The sequence below is a fragment of the Coloeus monedula genome, assembly GCF_965178545.1.
Source record: "Coloeus monedula genome assembly, chromosome: 4".
Lineage (NCBI taxonomy): Eukaryota > Metazoa > Chordata > Aves > Passeriformes > Corvidae > Coloeus > Coloeus monedula.
This window is the reverse complement of record NC_138784.1, coordinates 17,494,409-17,507,712: the sequence shown is the minus strand read 5'-3', so window position 1 is coordinate 17,507,712 and position 13,304 is coordinate 17,494,409. Positions and strand designations below refer to the sequence as shown.

The 13,304-nt window shown below is 42.7% G+C and overlaps 1 protein-coding gene across 3 annotated transcripts in view; it reads right to left on the bottom strand.

Annotated features, from left to right (window-relative positions):
- Nucleotides 1–1,977: 1,977 nt before the first annotated feature.
- DGKI (diacylglycerol kinase iota) overlaps nt 1,978–13,304 on the bottom strand; it is a gene marked incomplete at both ends in the record, with an annotated part of 110,415 nt that continues 99,088 nt past the window's right edge. For all 3 annotated transcript variants that reach the window (XM_082279600.1, XM_082279599.1, XM_082279598.1), the window contains 4 exons: nt 1,978–2,094; nt 3,001–3,100; nt 4,999–5,035; nt 12,337–12,457. In XM_082279600.1, coding sequence (XP_082135726.1) covers nt 1,978–2,094; nt 3,001–3,100; nt 4,999–5,035; nt 12,337–12,457 — 375 coding nt within the window. The remainder of the gene's footprint in view (nt 2,095–3,000; nt 3,101–4,998; nt 5,036–12,336; nt 12,458–13,304) is intronic.

Sequence of the window (13,304 nt, the reverse complement as noted above, 5' to 3'; positions counted from 1 at the left end):
TTATTTTCTCCACAAGCCCCTGGATAATTATCAAGGGACGTAATTTGGCTTTCATATTTTATTTTTTTAAATGAGAAAGGTAAAGACAGAAAATAAGACAAAATACATTTCATGTCGCCATTGATCTATAGATTACAAATATATATAGTTTCCTTCCAGAGGAAGAAATACTAAAGAAATATTTTGCCCATATCAAATGAACTTTTGAAAAGAGGAGAAAACAATTTAAAATATATTTTTTAGCTCCCCCCTCCCTACCATAACAATCATGTGTGGTTAAAAAAAAAAAAAAAAGAAAGAAAGAAAAATTGCATTCGTTTGATTTCTTCCACTTCTACCAAAGAAGAAAAACTTATCTGGATAATGACCTGAGTTATTTTCATGGTTTCCAAATGTATGTAACCCCGATGATCACCATCTATCAGAGAGCTACCTCTAGCAAGGCATGTGAAAACAAACACTGATGGATCTTTCGAATCAAACAACAAAGCAAAATTCAAAAATGTATTGCAAGAATTATGCCAAAAGTCAGCCATGAGCGTCTTCATGGGAACTGGTCTGACAAAGTAGGAGCGGAAGCTCTGCTATTTTGTCAGCTGAGATATCGGTAGGAATTGGAAACCAAAAGGTAAAACATTTTGTTTATGCCTGGGTATTTGTTTGCTTTCTCTTCTTTTATGGTTATAAGACAGAGAACAGATGAGTACAGAAGACACAGCTGGCCTTTACAGCAGCTAAGCTTTACATTTCAAACCTATTGTGGGTTACAAGGCAAAGAGCTGCTGCTTGTCCTTCTCCAGGGGGACAGATTCCCCAAAACTTTGTTCCCTTGAAAAATCAGATCGTTTACAGGTTCAGTCAAAAAGGTTTTCCCGTTCCCAATGCCACCAGGCGAGTGCCCATTTGTTTGCTGGCAGCAGCAAGCCCAGGCTGGCTGCTGATAGTCCAGGTCTCCTTCATCCCTCTGGCTGTACTGCAAAGGGGACTAGGTCTGCAAGTCAGCCCATCAGAATTCCCAGAGTCTTGCACAAATCTCTCCCCAGTGGAAAACCCATCTTTTCAGAGGTAAGGAACAGCTATCAACTTCTAGGGAGGCCTAAAACCTGAGCAGAACTGGGCCAGTCATTACGGGCACAAAAGTGGTATGAGAAACCTTCCTGGTGACTTTCTGCTCTGCCATTCAGCATGGTATATCCCATATACCTCCTTTCCATACAAATGCCTGTCTCATGAGGATACCATAACCATATGCCCAGCAACAATGAGGTTGGGTTTTGTCACTGCTGTAAATCTAACTCTGCCCCACACCCTGGAAACAAGGCAATATGCAGCATCCTCTCCAAAAGCAAGGAAACTCCGTGGTGCTGAGTACTGACAACACAGCTGCCGAGAGGATGGCAAGGGAGGGAATGTAGCTGGTAAAAACACTGGATATTTCTTAAGGGCATCCAGAGCTCCTCAAATATTTTGCTACTGCCTGACCATTGGTGAAGACAATACAGAGATAACAGGTAATATTTAACTGATGAGAAGTGAGGGGAACAGGAGAATAAAAGCAATTCAGGAAACTGTAAGGATGGAGGAGGGCCTGGTTGGGTGGCTTAATGTCCCAGTTAGTTTGGAGTTTTGTTCCCCCAGACCCTCTTTACTCTTTCCTTTTTTTTTTTTAAACAAATTGTACAGATGAACATGGGAGAAGTTCATGCTACTTGCTGGAAGCAATAAAGGTAAATTTTTGTGGCCTATGGATTCCACAGACCTTTGAGTGTCCCACCTCATCCATCATGGGCTAACTTATGGAACATAACTGTTCCGTGGCAAGACTCAGTAGCCCTTAGAAACTGGTGGCATGTCCTCAGGTATTTTCCTCGAGAGTGAGAGACACGGTGATTGCATCAGTTTCTTCTTCACATGATGCCCGAGTGCCTCAGGTGCAGTCTCGAGATTTCCAGGAATCCTCTTGGACATTTTCAGACATCAGACTGCTGTCTCTAGATCCTCGTGGGAAACCATTTGATAGTTTTGTCGACTCTCCAGGTAGGAGGCCAGATCCGGATCACCAGCCTGCTGAGCCCTGTCACGAGGGGTCTTACCCTATAATAAGAAACATGAAGAGAAGGTCTTGTGCTAACATATTTAGAGCAACAAATGATTTCTAGGTAGAAGACAATTAACAAGTCAGAAGTCACTTGTCTGGATTTCATCTGTTTTTGAAAGCTTTTTGCAACATACAATTCTATCATCTGAACAAATCATAGAATCATAAATGATTTCTCTTCCCACTATAGGCTACCTCATAGAGCCCCAGAAGGTAGGAATTAGTTTTGATTGCCTGGCTGCAGCAAGGGTGCTTCTGAATCTGAAGCCCAGAGAACCAACCCACTCTCAGCTGCTGACCACAGGGTGCTTGTGCTCAGAAACTCCAGAGAGGCAGCTTCTGGATCATGTTCCTAAGCAATCAGACTGTTGCAATGACGGAATATTCCTTGGATTTAATTTTTCCCAGACTTCTTTCTCAGTCAAGTTTACACCAAGAGAGTGCTGTGGTTAGTGTCACATCAGTGAGCATAGGGGCAAGCCAGGGCAAAAGAAGATAGTTAGCCCTCCTCACAAAGCAAGTCAGCCACAATAATCAAGCCTCACTGATGCTGTGCAATCAGAAACCAAGGCTCCTGCAGGTGGTCCTTGCCCACAGGCCTCTCTTTTGACCACACAGGAGGAGGATACTGCTGTGCCATGGAGATGTCTCATTCACACCCAGTGCACCAAATAGCTGGAGGCCAGGCTCTCACTATGGTGATAGTGACCCATGTAGGGGAGTGAACTGAAGTCTCTTGTACTTGTTTAAATCAATACAGTTTTCCCTATAAAAATAGCTTGCTTAAAAGGAGCTGCCCTTGGCACACACAAGGAAGCCTCAGTCATGCAAACAGCAGGGACGGATGCTGATGGGTCTCGCTTGGCTGCAGGGGTTTATAGCAGTTGATGGAGCTGCATTACCTTGGAGTCTGTCTTTCTCAGAGAGGCTCCCGCATCCACCAGGAGCTGGCAGACGGCGCGGTGGCGCTGGCAGGCTGCCTTATGTAATGCTGTCTCACCCCTAGACCAAAGTACAGAAACCAGCAGTGAGACACATCACACCAATGTACATTTACGAAGTATGAGGTGCAGAGGATAGACACAGAAGGATGCTGCATTTCTGCGAGGTTCCCTCTTGCTGGCAGAGGTGGACTTGTGCACTCTCTCCCTTAGCATCTACATCCTTTGACTCAGTAGGAAAGCCTGCAATGCACAAATAGCAGACGAAGAACTTCTGAGGGATGGGAAAGAAACATGCACAGATTTTATGTATTCAGAGGACTGAATGTCACATTCCCATCCAACCACCAGCTCTGTTAACTGCTGAAAAGGCAAACCAGACACCTTCTTATTTCACAGGAGGCAAAACAGCAACAGGGTTTGTTTCTTCCTGCAATTTTTTTCCTCAGCCTCATTCTTGCAGTCATCCTGCAAAAATCCTGCCCATCAAAGCTATGACTGCTGCACTTGCTGCCCTGGTTCTGATATCCTGCTCTCTTGGATGTATGAGAGCAAGAGCTATGTGTTTGTTTTCCACCACTGGACTGCTGAGCTACTGGGGAAGATTAAACACAAGCTTTTCAGAAGGGAAGACTGGGTAGTGGGAGTGCATTTGTTGCAAAGCTTCTCACTTACACTGGAGCTAAGTCTGGCAGGATTCTGAAACTGGCTGTAGTACTGAGAGTAAAGAAATCTATCTAGATTTGCCTAGGAAGAAGAGGATGTTTTCAAGTATGCTTTGAGTGGGTTGAAAAGGAGTCTTTAATACAAATATCCAACAAGCAGGGCCATTACATAACCGGTGAAATAACAAATGACAAGAAATATGTGTAGTAGGACAAATCTTGCACCTACCTACACAGAGTGCATAGAGGAATTTCAGCCCTCATCCACGACAGGGGAAGTTGAAATGTTAAGAGGCAACCTTGTAATAAATATGCTCTTGCTGCATGAGAACTAGTATCAGAATGGTATACTATCCTATTTCCCCATGAGGACCAAAGACAAATTCATACTGCCAGTTACAGCTTGAACCTTCCCTTTTCAAGGGTTAGAGGTAGAGGAACCTTTGTAAAAGGAAGTTCATAGCTCATAGCCATGCTCACTAACACTTTATGTGGTTGTGCTACACTCCTAGATGAAAAGGACCGGGCAGTCCATCCAGCCCCTGTCATCTCTGGACTTCCCACATGCACCTTGTGCAAAAGGTCTTCTCTGTTAGCAGACAAGGGCACTGTGGGATGAGAAATGGTAGGCTTGATCCTTGTCAGAAAGACTGCTTTTATTTCACATGTATTACACATATTTTCCAGGATTATTCATGCTTCCCTTACATACTTTTGTGAAACTTTGATTATACAAGATGTAAAACAGTTGGGAATTGGAAAGGAAGGTAATTTTTTTTGTTGGTTGGGTTGGGTTTTTTTAATGTCAGAACAGAGCTGATGGATGTTTTAACTACTTCAACTGCACAGGTCCTGGTCACTTGGGAGAGCTAAGGCAGAGAACCCTGGATGAATCAAGAAGGGACTGAAAAAAGGTATAGGTCAAGAAAAGTAATTTCCTGACTTCTGGAATTTACTCTTCAGGTTGGTCCCTGAAACATCAGGGAGGAGGCCTGATGGAGGCCAGAAACATCAAAACACAAAGCAAGGCTTCTATTCCTCTAGAAGGATTGAGGAATCATGGGAAGCAATAGGGAGAAAGTCCTCTGTGAAATCCAAGAAGTGTTTGGTTTAGGAAAGAAAGCCACATATGAGGTAGTTGGTATGTGGTTTTTAGGGGGACTTCTGTTTGGTTTTTTCGAAGAGCTGTGCCATTTTAAAATCTTTTTCCTATTTAAAAGTTTGCACTTGAAAGCCAAGAGGAGTCTGCCAGTCTAACACGCATAATGTGAAGGACAGAGTAGGTTGTACTTACGTTTCACTGTCTGCCATGTCCAGTAATTCAGATGGACCTGCAAAAGATAGTCAGGTATGTCATATTGCATTTGCCTGCATGACTAAAAGAGTATGTCTACCAGGAGAAGATTCCCAGTACAAATACATAAAAGAAGCCAAGTGAAAGCTCAGCCTGCAACAATATGTCAAACTTCAGTGTAATATTTGCTTGTGTGAGCCCTTGCACTAGTAAAATTCTGAATGCACAGTCACTGCTGGAGTGTCAGCAACAGGGAGTAGCAGCCTCTAAATTATACTGGGAATGAATATTCATGGAGTTTATTTTCTCACTCTTTACCTTGCTCAATTAAGTGGTTCACATAAGTACAGTACACTGAAAATTCTGATATACTGGAAACCCTGATATATTGCAAGTTAAAATCTATTGTTGGCATTAGAGGGAAAATGTCATTAGAAAGTTGAAATTAGCCAAATTCCATCCTGAATGACATCCTTGTGCTAGTCCATTTAATAGCATTATACAAAATGTAGATCAGGGTGGAATATTCCCAGCAGTCTTTATATTGATATGCAAATCCTGTACTCTACTGGTTAGCAATGATCAGGAAAGTAACATTAAGAAAAACAGAAGAGATTTTTGTTAAGTGGGAAAAAAAATAATGCATTTATGTTAATGTCCTTTTGTCCTTGATATTCACTACAGGCAGATATTTATAGCAGCAAATTCCATCACTGAATTACAGTGATATGGGAGAGGCTAGGATCTGGATAGCATTTGAAAAAAAAAAACAACAAAACTTTTCCTTTGCAGTCTGTCATATTATTCTTCTCTTCACTGCTCTGGAGTGTAGTGTTAGATGGTATAGGGCAGTCAGCAAGGGGAATAGGGAAACTTTACAAGACTTTTCCTTCCTGCACATGAATATTTCTCTTCAGCACACTGTGACTTTGAAATTCAAGAGTCCTCAAGAGCTTACAGCAAATCTCACCTGGAACTGAGGAATTTCACACTACTTGCTTACAAAGGCCTACACGCAACCTCTCTACAGTCATTTCACTCTGAGTGTGTGTCAAAACAGATCAGAGCAGCCTGTCTTTACCTCCCTGCTTTTACAATATACACATGGAGCATCACTGGGGGCTGCTGGAGCTGCAGGAAGCTCCTTCACTTCATCTTCTGTCATCACGAGAAAAGGTGGTGCTTAGTCCTTAGTGCACAGGGCATTGTGTGTCACTGCATACCTGTCATGACAGTTCCCCAAACTCAGTAGCCACTGCCAGTTATTTAATGCACCCTGGCTCTACCACCACACATCCTCATCTCCACACTTGGCAGTGGTGTGTTCTCTCCTGCCTGTCTGAAAGAAGAATCAGTCATTACCCTCGAGCTCCCAGAAGCGTGGAGAAGGATAAAGGGTGATAAGCAGAGCTTCTTGTTGAGGCAAAAAAAAGATAATGCCTGAGAGACTAAAAACACAATTAAAAAAACACATATGAAGAAAAGGAGTCCTTTACATTTCCTAGGAGAAAATCATGTTCTCTTGAAAAGAAAGGTAATTCCCCATAGCTTCCTGCAATGCCACATCCCATTGATAGGTAAGCAGGAATTGCTTGCAGTGTGTTAGAGAAGACACTGCCACCTGTTATTTCTGTTCATGGATGGAGCAAGGAAGGTTGTATTGCCAAGGTGGAACAGGGTGACAGGTCTGGGTTTATGGGACATAGAGTTACTTGCCCAGGTAAGCGGAAAAAGATGTTAAAATTTAAGTAAAGGTAGTAAAATGGAGAGTAGTTGGAAGAATATGACCTGAGGGGGAGAAGAAAGCTGGGGCAGAGTAGGTTTGGAGAGAAGCCAAGGGTGAAGGAAAACTGGTCTGAAGGAGGAAGGAATAGCAGGGCTAGGACAGAGGAGCTCAGTGCTGAGGACTGTGAGGGCAGTCTGTGAGTACAGACCTGAGGAGATGACAAGTACATCCCACCTAAGTGAGAAGGGTGCTCTCCTGGATACTGTCCCAAATTCAGCATTTCATGGGAGAGCCCTGACTCCATCCGAGCCATACATAAGGGCCAGATACTGGGGTTAACAATTAGCTGCACAACGTGGTACCAGGATTGATTAATTTCATTCTCTCTGGCCTATCTTTGAAGCTGAAATGTCCCAACTCACAGCCTGAGCTGTGCCCTTTACTTCTTTATTTTATTTTCACTTGTGCTTCTCTTAAACCATCTCACGCCCTCCTCCTAATTCCCTTTCCCCTCTTTTTTGGACCTCATTTTTATATCAGTCTCCCTGGCGCTGCCAACCGACCATTCCAAATCCCCCTCTGCCCAGGGACAAAAGCTGCACAGATGTGGGAAGGGCTGGCACTGGGAAAGCTAACAGCACTGTCATCCTGACCCAGCGGGGAGGCGGCTGTTTTACTCTGGGACAAGAGGCAGAGAAAGAAAAGGGGACCAAGGCACAGAGAGAAAGAGGACAAAATAACCCAATAGAAATCCGGAAGGGAAATGCATGAGTGAGATTTCTATCAAGGAAAACAGCAGGGGGGGAAATAAAAACAAAAGATAGAAATGTGTGGAGAGGTGGAGGGAGGAAAAAAAAAGAGAGAGAAAGGGAAAAAGAGACTGGGGGGCTGAAGAATGGCAGGATGGGGACGGGGGACGGGGTGGGGGGAGAAGTTTGCATGAAAAGAGCTGAAAAGCATGACGCACCGAGGGGAAGCCCAGCTGAGATCACTCTCTTTCCTTAACATCGCCCACAGACTGTCTGTGTAGAATTATTAACTTTTTTCCTTCTCTCCTTTTGCCCTCTTTTGCTTCACCAAAGCCCTTCTCCAGTTTCTCAGAAGGCAAAGCAGCCTGAGCTGGGTATGGGAGGAGGGAAGGGAAGGAGACGCTCAAAAGCAGCTGCTCCTTCACTGAGCTCACTACAACAAAAAAAATACTTTCAGTGACCATATTTCAGAGGCATTTCCAAAATATACAGCACTACACATTCTTGGAAGGCCTCTGGGCCCACAGCATAGCCCTCTCCAATGGATGTGGTTACAGCTACCCACAGGAGACCCACAGATATTAGCCCCTGCCAGTCCCGTGTCCTGTCAGTCCTTCACAGAACTGGGGAAGAAGGGTATTTACTCTAAGCAGCAATGTCAGATATTATCAACATTTCTGGATGCTTATCTGTCAAAATCCTCTTTGTTTAATAACCTGATTGAGCTTGTTATCTGGGGAACAAAACTGCATGTGCATCCTTACCTTCGAAGTGGGAGTATTTTTAAAATAACAATAACCTGGAAATTCATAACTATTTCTAGCCTTTCCCCAACTCCACCCTCTTCTTTTTTACCTGATGTGAAAATTAACAGTGGTTTTTTTTTCTGCTAGTGTCTTTTAGCTCAGAATTTCCACTGTAGTATAGAGGCCAGTCAGGTTATGGGAGCATTCCTTCCTACCTGTCTGTCATGTTGCTGTAAAATCTGGTAAACTTGAAATTAAAATAGACTATGTTATACCTTGTGTCTTCTAGAAAAACTAAATTGTTTTCTGCTTAGGGCCCTCACAAACGACCACTACCCTAAAACACTCTGCAAATCTAGACATACTAACAAGTGTCATACAAACTCACTCTCATTCAGTGTTGCTTTCTGATGACTATTCAAATTTGTCCCCAACACACATCTCTGTCACAACAAAATTTGCTTTCCAAAAGCCTTCTTAGAAACTTCTGAATCTGGTCAGGATGCAAATCTGGATTCGCTGATGGCTCTTAACTCTGGACTTTGCAGTGCTAAGATTAATGAAAGCATCATCTTTTTTTTACCAGAGGATGCTTTCTAGTGAAGCAAGGACATTGACGTTTGAGGACACAGAAATGTTTAGGATGGGATGCCCTACATACCATCTGTTACATCAGAAGTTCCCACCACAAACTCCTAAGGCAGGGGTAAGCATCTTTCCTCTCTTCTGTTTAAAATTAAAATACCCTGGATGAACTATACAGTTCTTGCTTGTCTTTGGAATGTCTACAGAAGACAAGACAAAGCAAATGGAATTATTTGCATAATGTTTATAAATTATAAATTTTTCACAGCTTCCAGATAAAGACTCCAATCCAAGTTTGATACCAAATACAGATGATTTAGGAGGCCCTTTTTCTAACAGAGGTTCTTAAGCCTTCCTCAATTCTGCCTGTGTTACTCAAGCAGACAGTTAACTCTTCTCTAATGTACATGCATTAGGACATGATGCAGTTGCTGACTGCAGCACTAAAAAGCTGTGATTCTGATACCTACTGAGTTTGCCCTTCAGTTTCTAGCTAAGCATTTCTTACCTCAGCTACAGACAAGTTTTTAAAGCTAACCCTTCTACTAAAAGGAAAAGACATCCTGACACCTACTACATTGGTGCTTCAGCTACTATTCCAGGCTTGTGCTGGACCACTGTGAATTATCAGGTGGCATTGCACAGCAGTCCCCCTGTGTGACTCATCTCTGCTATTTCTAATTTAAGATAGGTTATTTTCCTCCCCTTAACATCTGAAATCATTTTGATCATGATCAGAGAATGAGCTTTCATATCAATGTGCCCTGCATGTTTGCAGAAAGCCATCTCCACAAAGAACAGCTTTAGCATCACTACATCATTTTCCTTCCTTTGTAATTCTAGTTTTATGGGTGCCACCCCTGCACTACATTGGATTCACCCCACTGTTTTTCAAACTAGACAATTAAAGTTCCCAGGGCAGTGGGTTTTGTCTTCTTTTGTTGCTGTTGTTTTTTAGAGATATTCAGGAAATTTTTCCCCGTGTGGTTAATAACAGATTTTCTGTGCTGCGTGCTTGAGGGTGGAATTCCTGTTAGCATTGACTATCTCCAGCCATGTATGGGAAGCTGATAAACTAGAGAGGAAGTGTGACTGGGCAGAGGTAATTGCCAGAACAGAAGACTCATTTTTATGAAATTTTTATGGGTTTATATCGGCAGAAACAAGAAGTTTCACACAGGGAAACCCTTAGATGTTAGTAGCATTGGATCAGGTTGTATACAGTAATAATTGCTGAGAAGATGCCAAATGCCAGAGAATGCAAAGAAAAAGAAGGACATTATGATGATGATGATTCAGCAAGAGAGCTCATTTGTGGCTGAGAAGTGCCCAGGGTAGAAATTAGTTTCATTAATTGCTTGGTGGGAGAAGAGGGGAGGACTCTATTAGAGCATTGTCCCATGCACTCCCTGATCCCCAGAGAATGTTAAACAAACAATGCATTTGGAGAAGCCCAGAGGACATATGTCTGGAAAGCTGCAAAAGCTTCCTGCCATCCTTGGGGATAAAGAAGGGAGAGATTAACTGAGCTGACATTTGCTCAAGCTTCTGATTTGTCTTTGTCTAACAGTCCATAATCCCTCACATTTCTCTACCTACTTCAAAAATTCCCATGGATTCCCTGCTTACATTCTTACCAGTTTAAATTATTTCACTTTAAACCTTCACCAAAAGAGCAGTAACTAGGTCAGACTGTGACTAAGTTAAAGTATATGTGTCTAATAAAAATCCTGGAAAAGCATCTATGACAGTGAATTGGCACAGGTCATGTGCAGTGTGAAAAGAGACCAGGGCAGTAAGAAAATAAAACAAAATTGTGCCTGTCTACAGAATTCAGTGGCACATATGTGCACTGTGACTAATGAGATAATCCAGAGCAGTTAAATAGGAAGTTGAGTCAGCACTGGTAAAGCTTGCTAGAACTGGTAAGAAAACCAACCATTATTTGGGTACAAGGCCAACTGCACTGGTCTATCCATGTGCAGGTATCTATACGTAGAGAAGTAAAAGAACAATTCAGCCCCTCTCAGTCAGATTTTGGGGCACAGTTCAGTTGCCCACACACAGATATTTTGTGTCATTTGATATACCTACAGACCAGCCTTGGGATGCATTTGGAATGATAGAGACGCTTGCTTGGGCTTTGACTGTCTGTGCAGGTTGGGCCTCCTCTGGGCCTTGTGGGTTATCTTGTAGACCCAACCAAATGTCCTGGCTATCCAAGGGCAAATGGCATTAGACATTTATGTTTATCTAAATGAACACAGGTAACTGAAGCCCAAATCACTTTCTGGGCTCCAATGACTACCTTGACTAGGATCTCCTCTGAGTTAGTCGTGCCAGAAGTCTGCTGCTATTAAGGATGCCCTCTTCACTTCCATCTGCCACTGCAAGTGTCTCTGTCACACAAGAACAAATGAACTAAGACACAGATTGCTGTTGACAGTACAGGAACTTGGACCTATATACCTGACACCTATATGTCAACACCTAACTTAGGAGTCAAGCTCAAAGAGATGCATTGTTACTTCTTCCTTCCTTACGAGTTGTGCTTTTTTCTTCTCTCTGCACAATTTGTGCAATGCCTTGGAGCATTACCTAACACTCATCATAGTTGCCAAGGGCAGCCTCTGTGTTCAGTGCTAACACTGCTGCTTAAATAATGTAGCTGATATTTTGACATTCAGAAGCCAAAATAACCACTGATATTTTGAAGTGAGGTCAGAGAAGAGTCACAACTAGAAAACTTTTCCTACAATCAAGGAGGCTGATAACTGTGACTTCAGCTCTATGTGCAGAGCAGTGACTACATTACTGTGCCACTTTCCAGCAGTGAGAGAACAAAGTTACAGTGGTGCAACTGGCAGAAACTCCTAAATGTGACTGCCTCAGACACAAATTGCTGCATAGCCTGCAATCCCTGCTACCGACGAAGAGAAGAGTCAAAAGGAAAAAAGGGCAATGGCATGATCACAGTCTATAAATACAAAATTCAGATCATAAGTTTTTGCTATTGAGTGGTCTTGAATCTAACAGACTTAATAGTCTAAGATTGGTATGGAAGCTAGATGAATTCATCTAGAAATAACTAAGCAGATTCCTGACCAGTGTGTTGCTAAATGCTGAAATAATAGCAGTGGTTGTATGGGCTCTTCGCTGCTGTAAATGTTTTAATGGAGATTAGATGCTTTCTACAACATACGCTCTAGTTGAAAAACAGTTCAGAAGATTTCTGTTCCAGCGGTTCTAACTAGAGCTTCACACTGTGTCTGCACAGCCCCCCAGCTGATGCAAACATGAAAACATCATCCTCCTCAAAAGCCATTCTAATTCTTCTTTTCACACTTTACCTGGAGCCATCACTATCACTGCTACCCCATCCCCAGCCTCCTGCTCACACATACTGCAGGTGGACATTTCACTGAGGAAGACCACAGATGAGTGAGGCCACTTTCAGCTGCCCGGTGTGGTTTTGCCCGACTGACACTTGGCTGAAGTATAGCTCCCTGTGGATTTGCCCACTGTGACTCACCATGCTCCAGGATGTATTTCACAATCTCTCCATTCCCAGTCTTGGCAGCATGGTGCAACAAGGAGCAGTGATCAGGTCCTTGGATTAACAAATTGGCTCCTTTTTTACAACATTCTATGAACTGGATGAGGGGGGAAAAAAAAAAGAGAGAGAGAGAAAAAAAAAACATACAGAAGGGTAAGAGGGAAGGAGCAGAAAAACAAGTATGTCAGTAAATTCTTTACTGGTTCCAATTGTAAGTCAGTACCAAATTGAAACAAAAGAAAATAAGACATAAATTTAAAACCAGCTTTTAGGCCCTAATATAAAACATCTGAAACCAGAAGTATTGACAATTATATGGGTTAAAGAGAACAGTCTGTATTTCCTAAACAATGAGACATTGCTACTCTACTGGTGATGATTTATTGTTTGCTAGCAATGCTTGCAAACCACATCTGGTGAAACTGCTGGGATATATTAAAATATATGTACTTGATACAAAATTCTGGCTTCTTTACTGAAGACTCAAATTTTTCCTTAGCTCAGGAGCTGAAGATTTTCTGACTAAATCAGAAAATTCCAACTCAAAATTCCACAAGGAGGTGAGGTGACTGTCACGGACCTCCTTTCTCACTGTGCCCCCTGTTCAGGGCTGGCCGAGGAGGAAGCAGAGGAGGGGTAAGAATGAGGGGGGAACTACAACCAGCCAGGTCTCGGAAATGCTGCAAACTTTGGGGGAGGGAGAGTGGGATTTGCAGTGCAGATCACTGCAGAAAAAGGAGAGAATTACAACACTGAGGACTCATTTATGATGCAGCACATCTGAGGAAGGGCAAGGAGTTTCCCCATCAAAGCCAGCTCAGGCAAAAAGTTTTCAAGAAGTGGAAAGAAGACAATATTTTTATGACTGATTGAAGGACTGCTCCCTAGATGCTGCAGACACAAGTGCTGAGGCAGTGGTATAGAAGGGGCACCTGCAGGCAAAA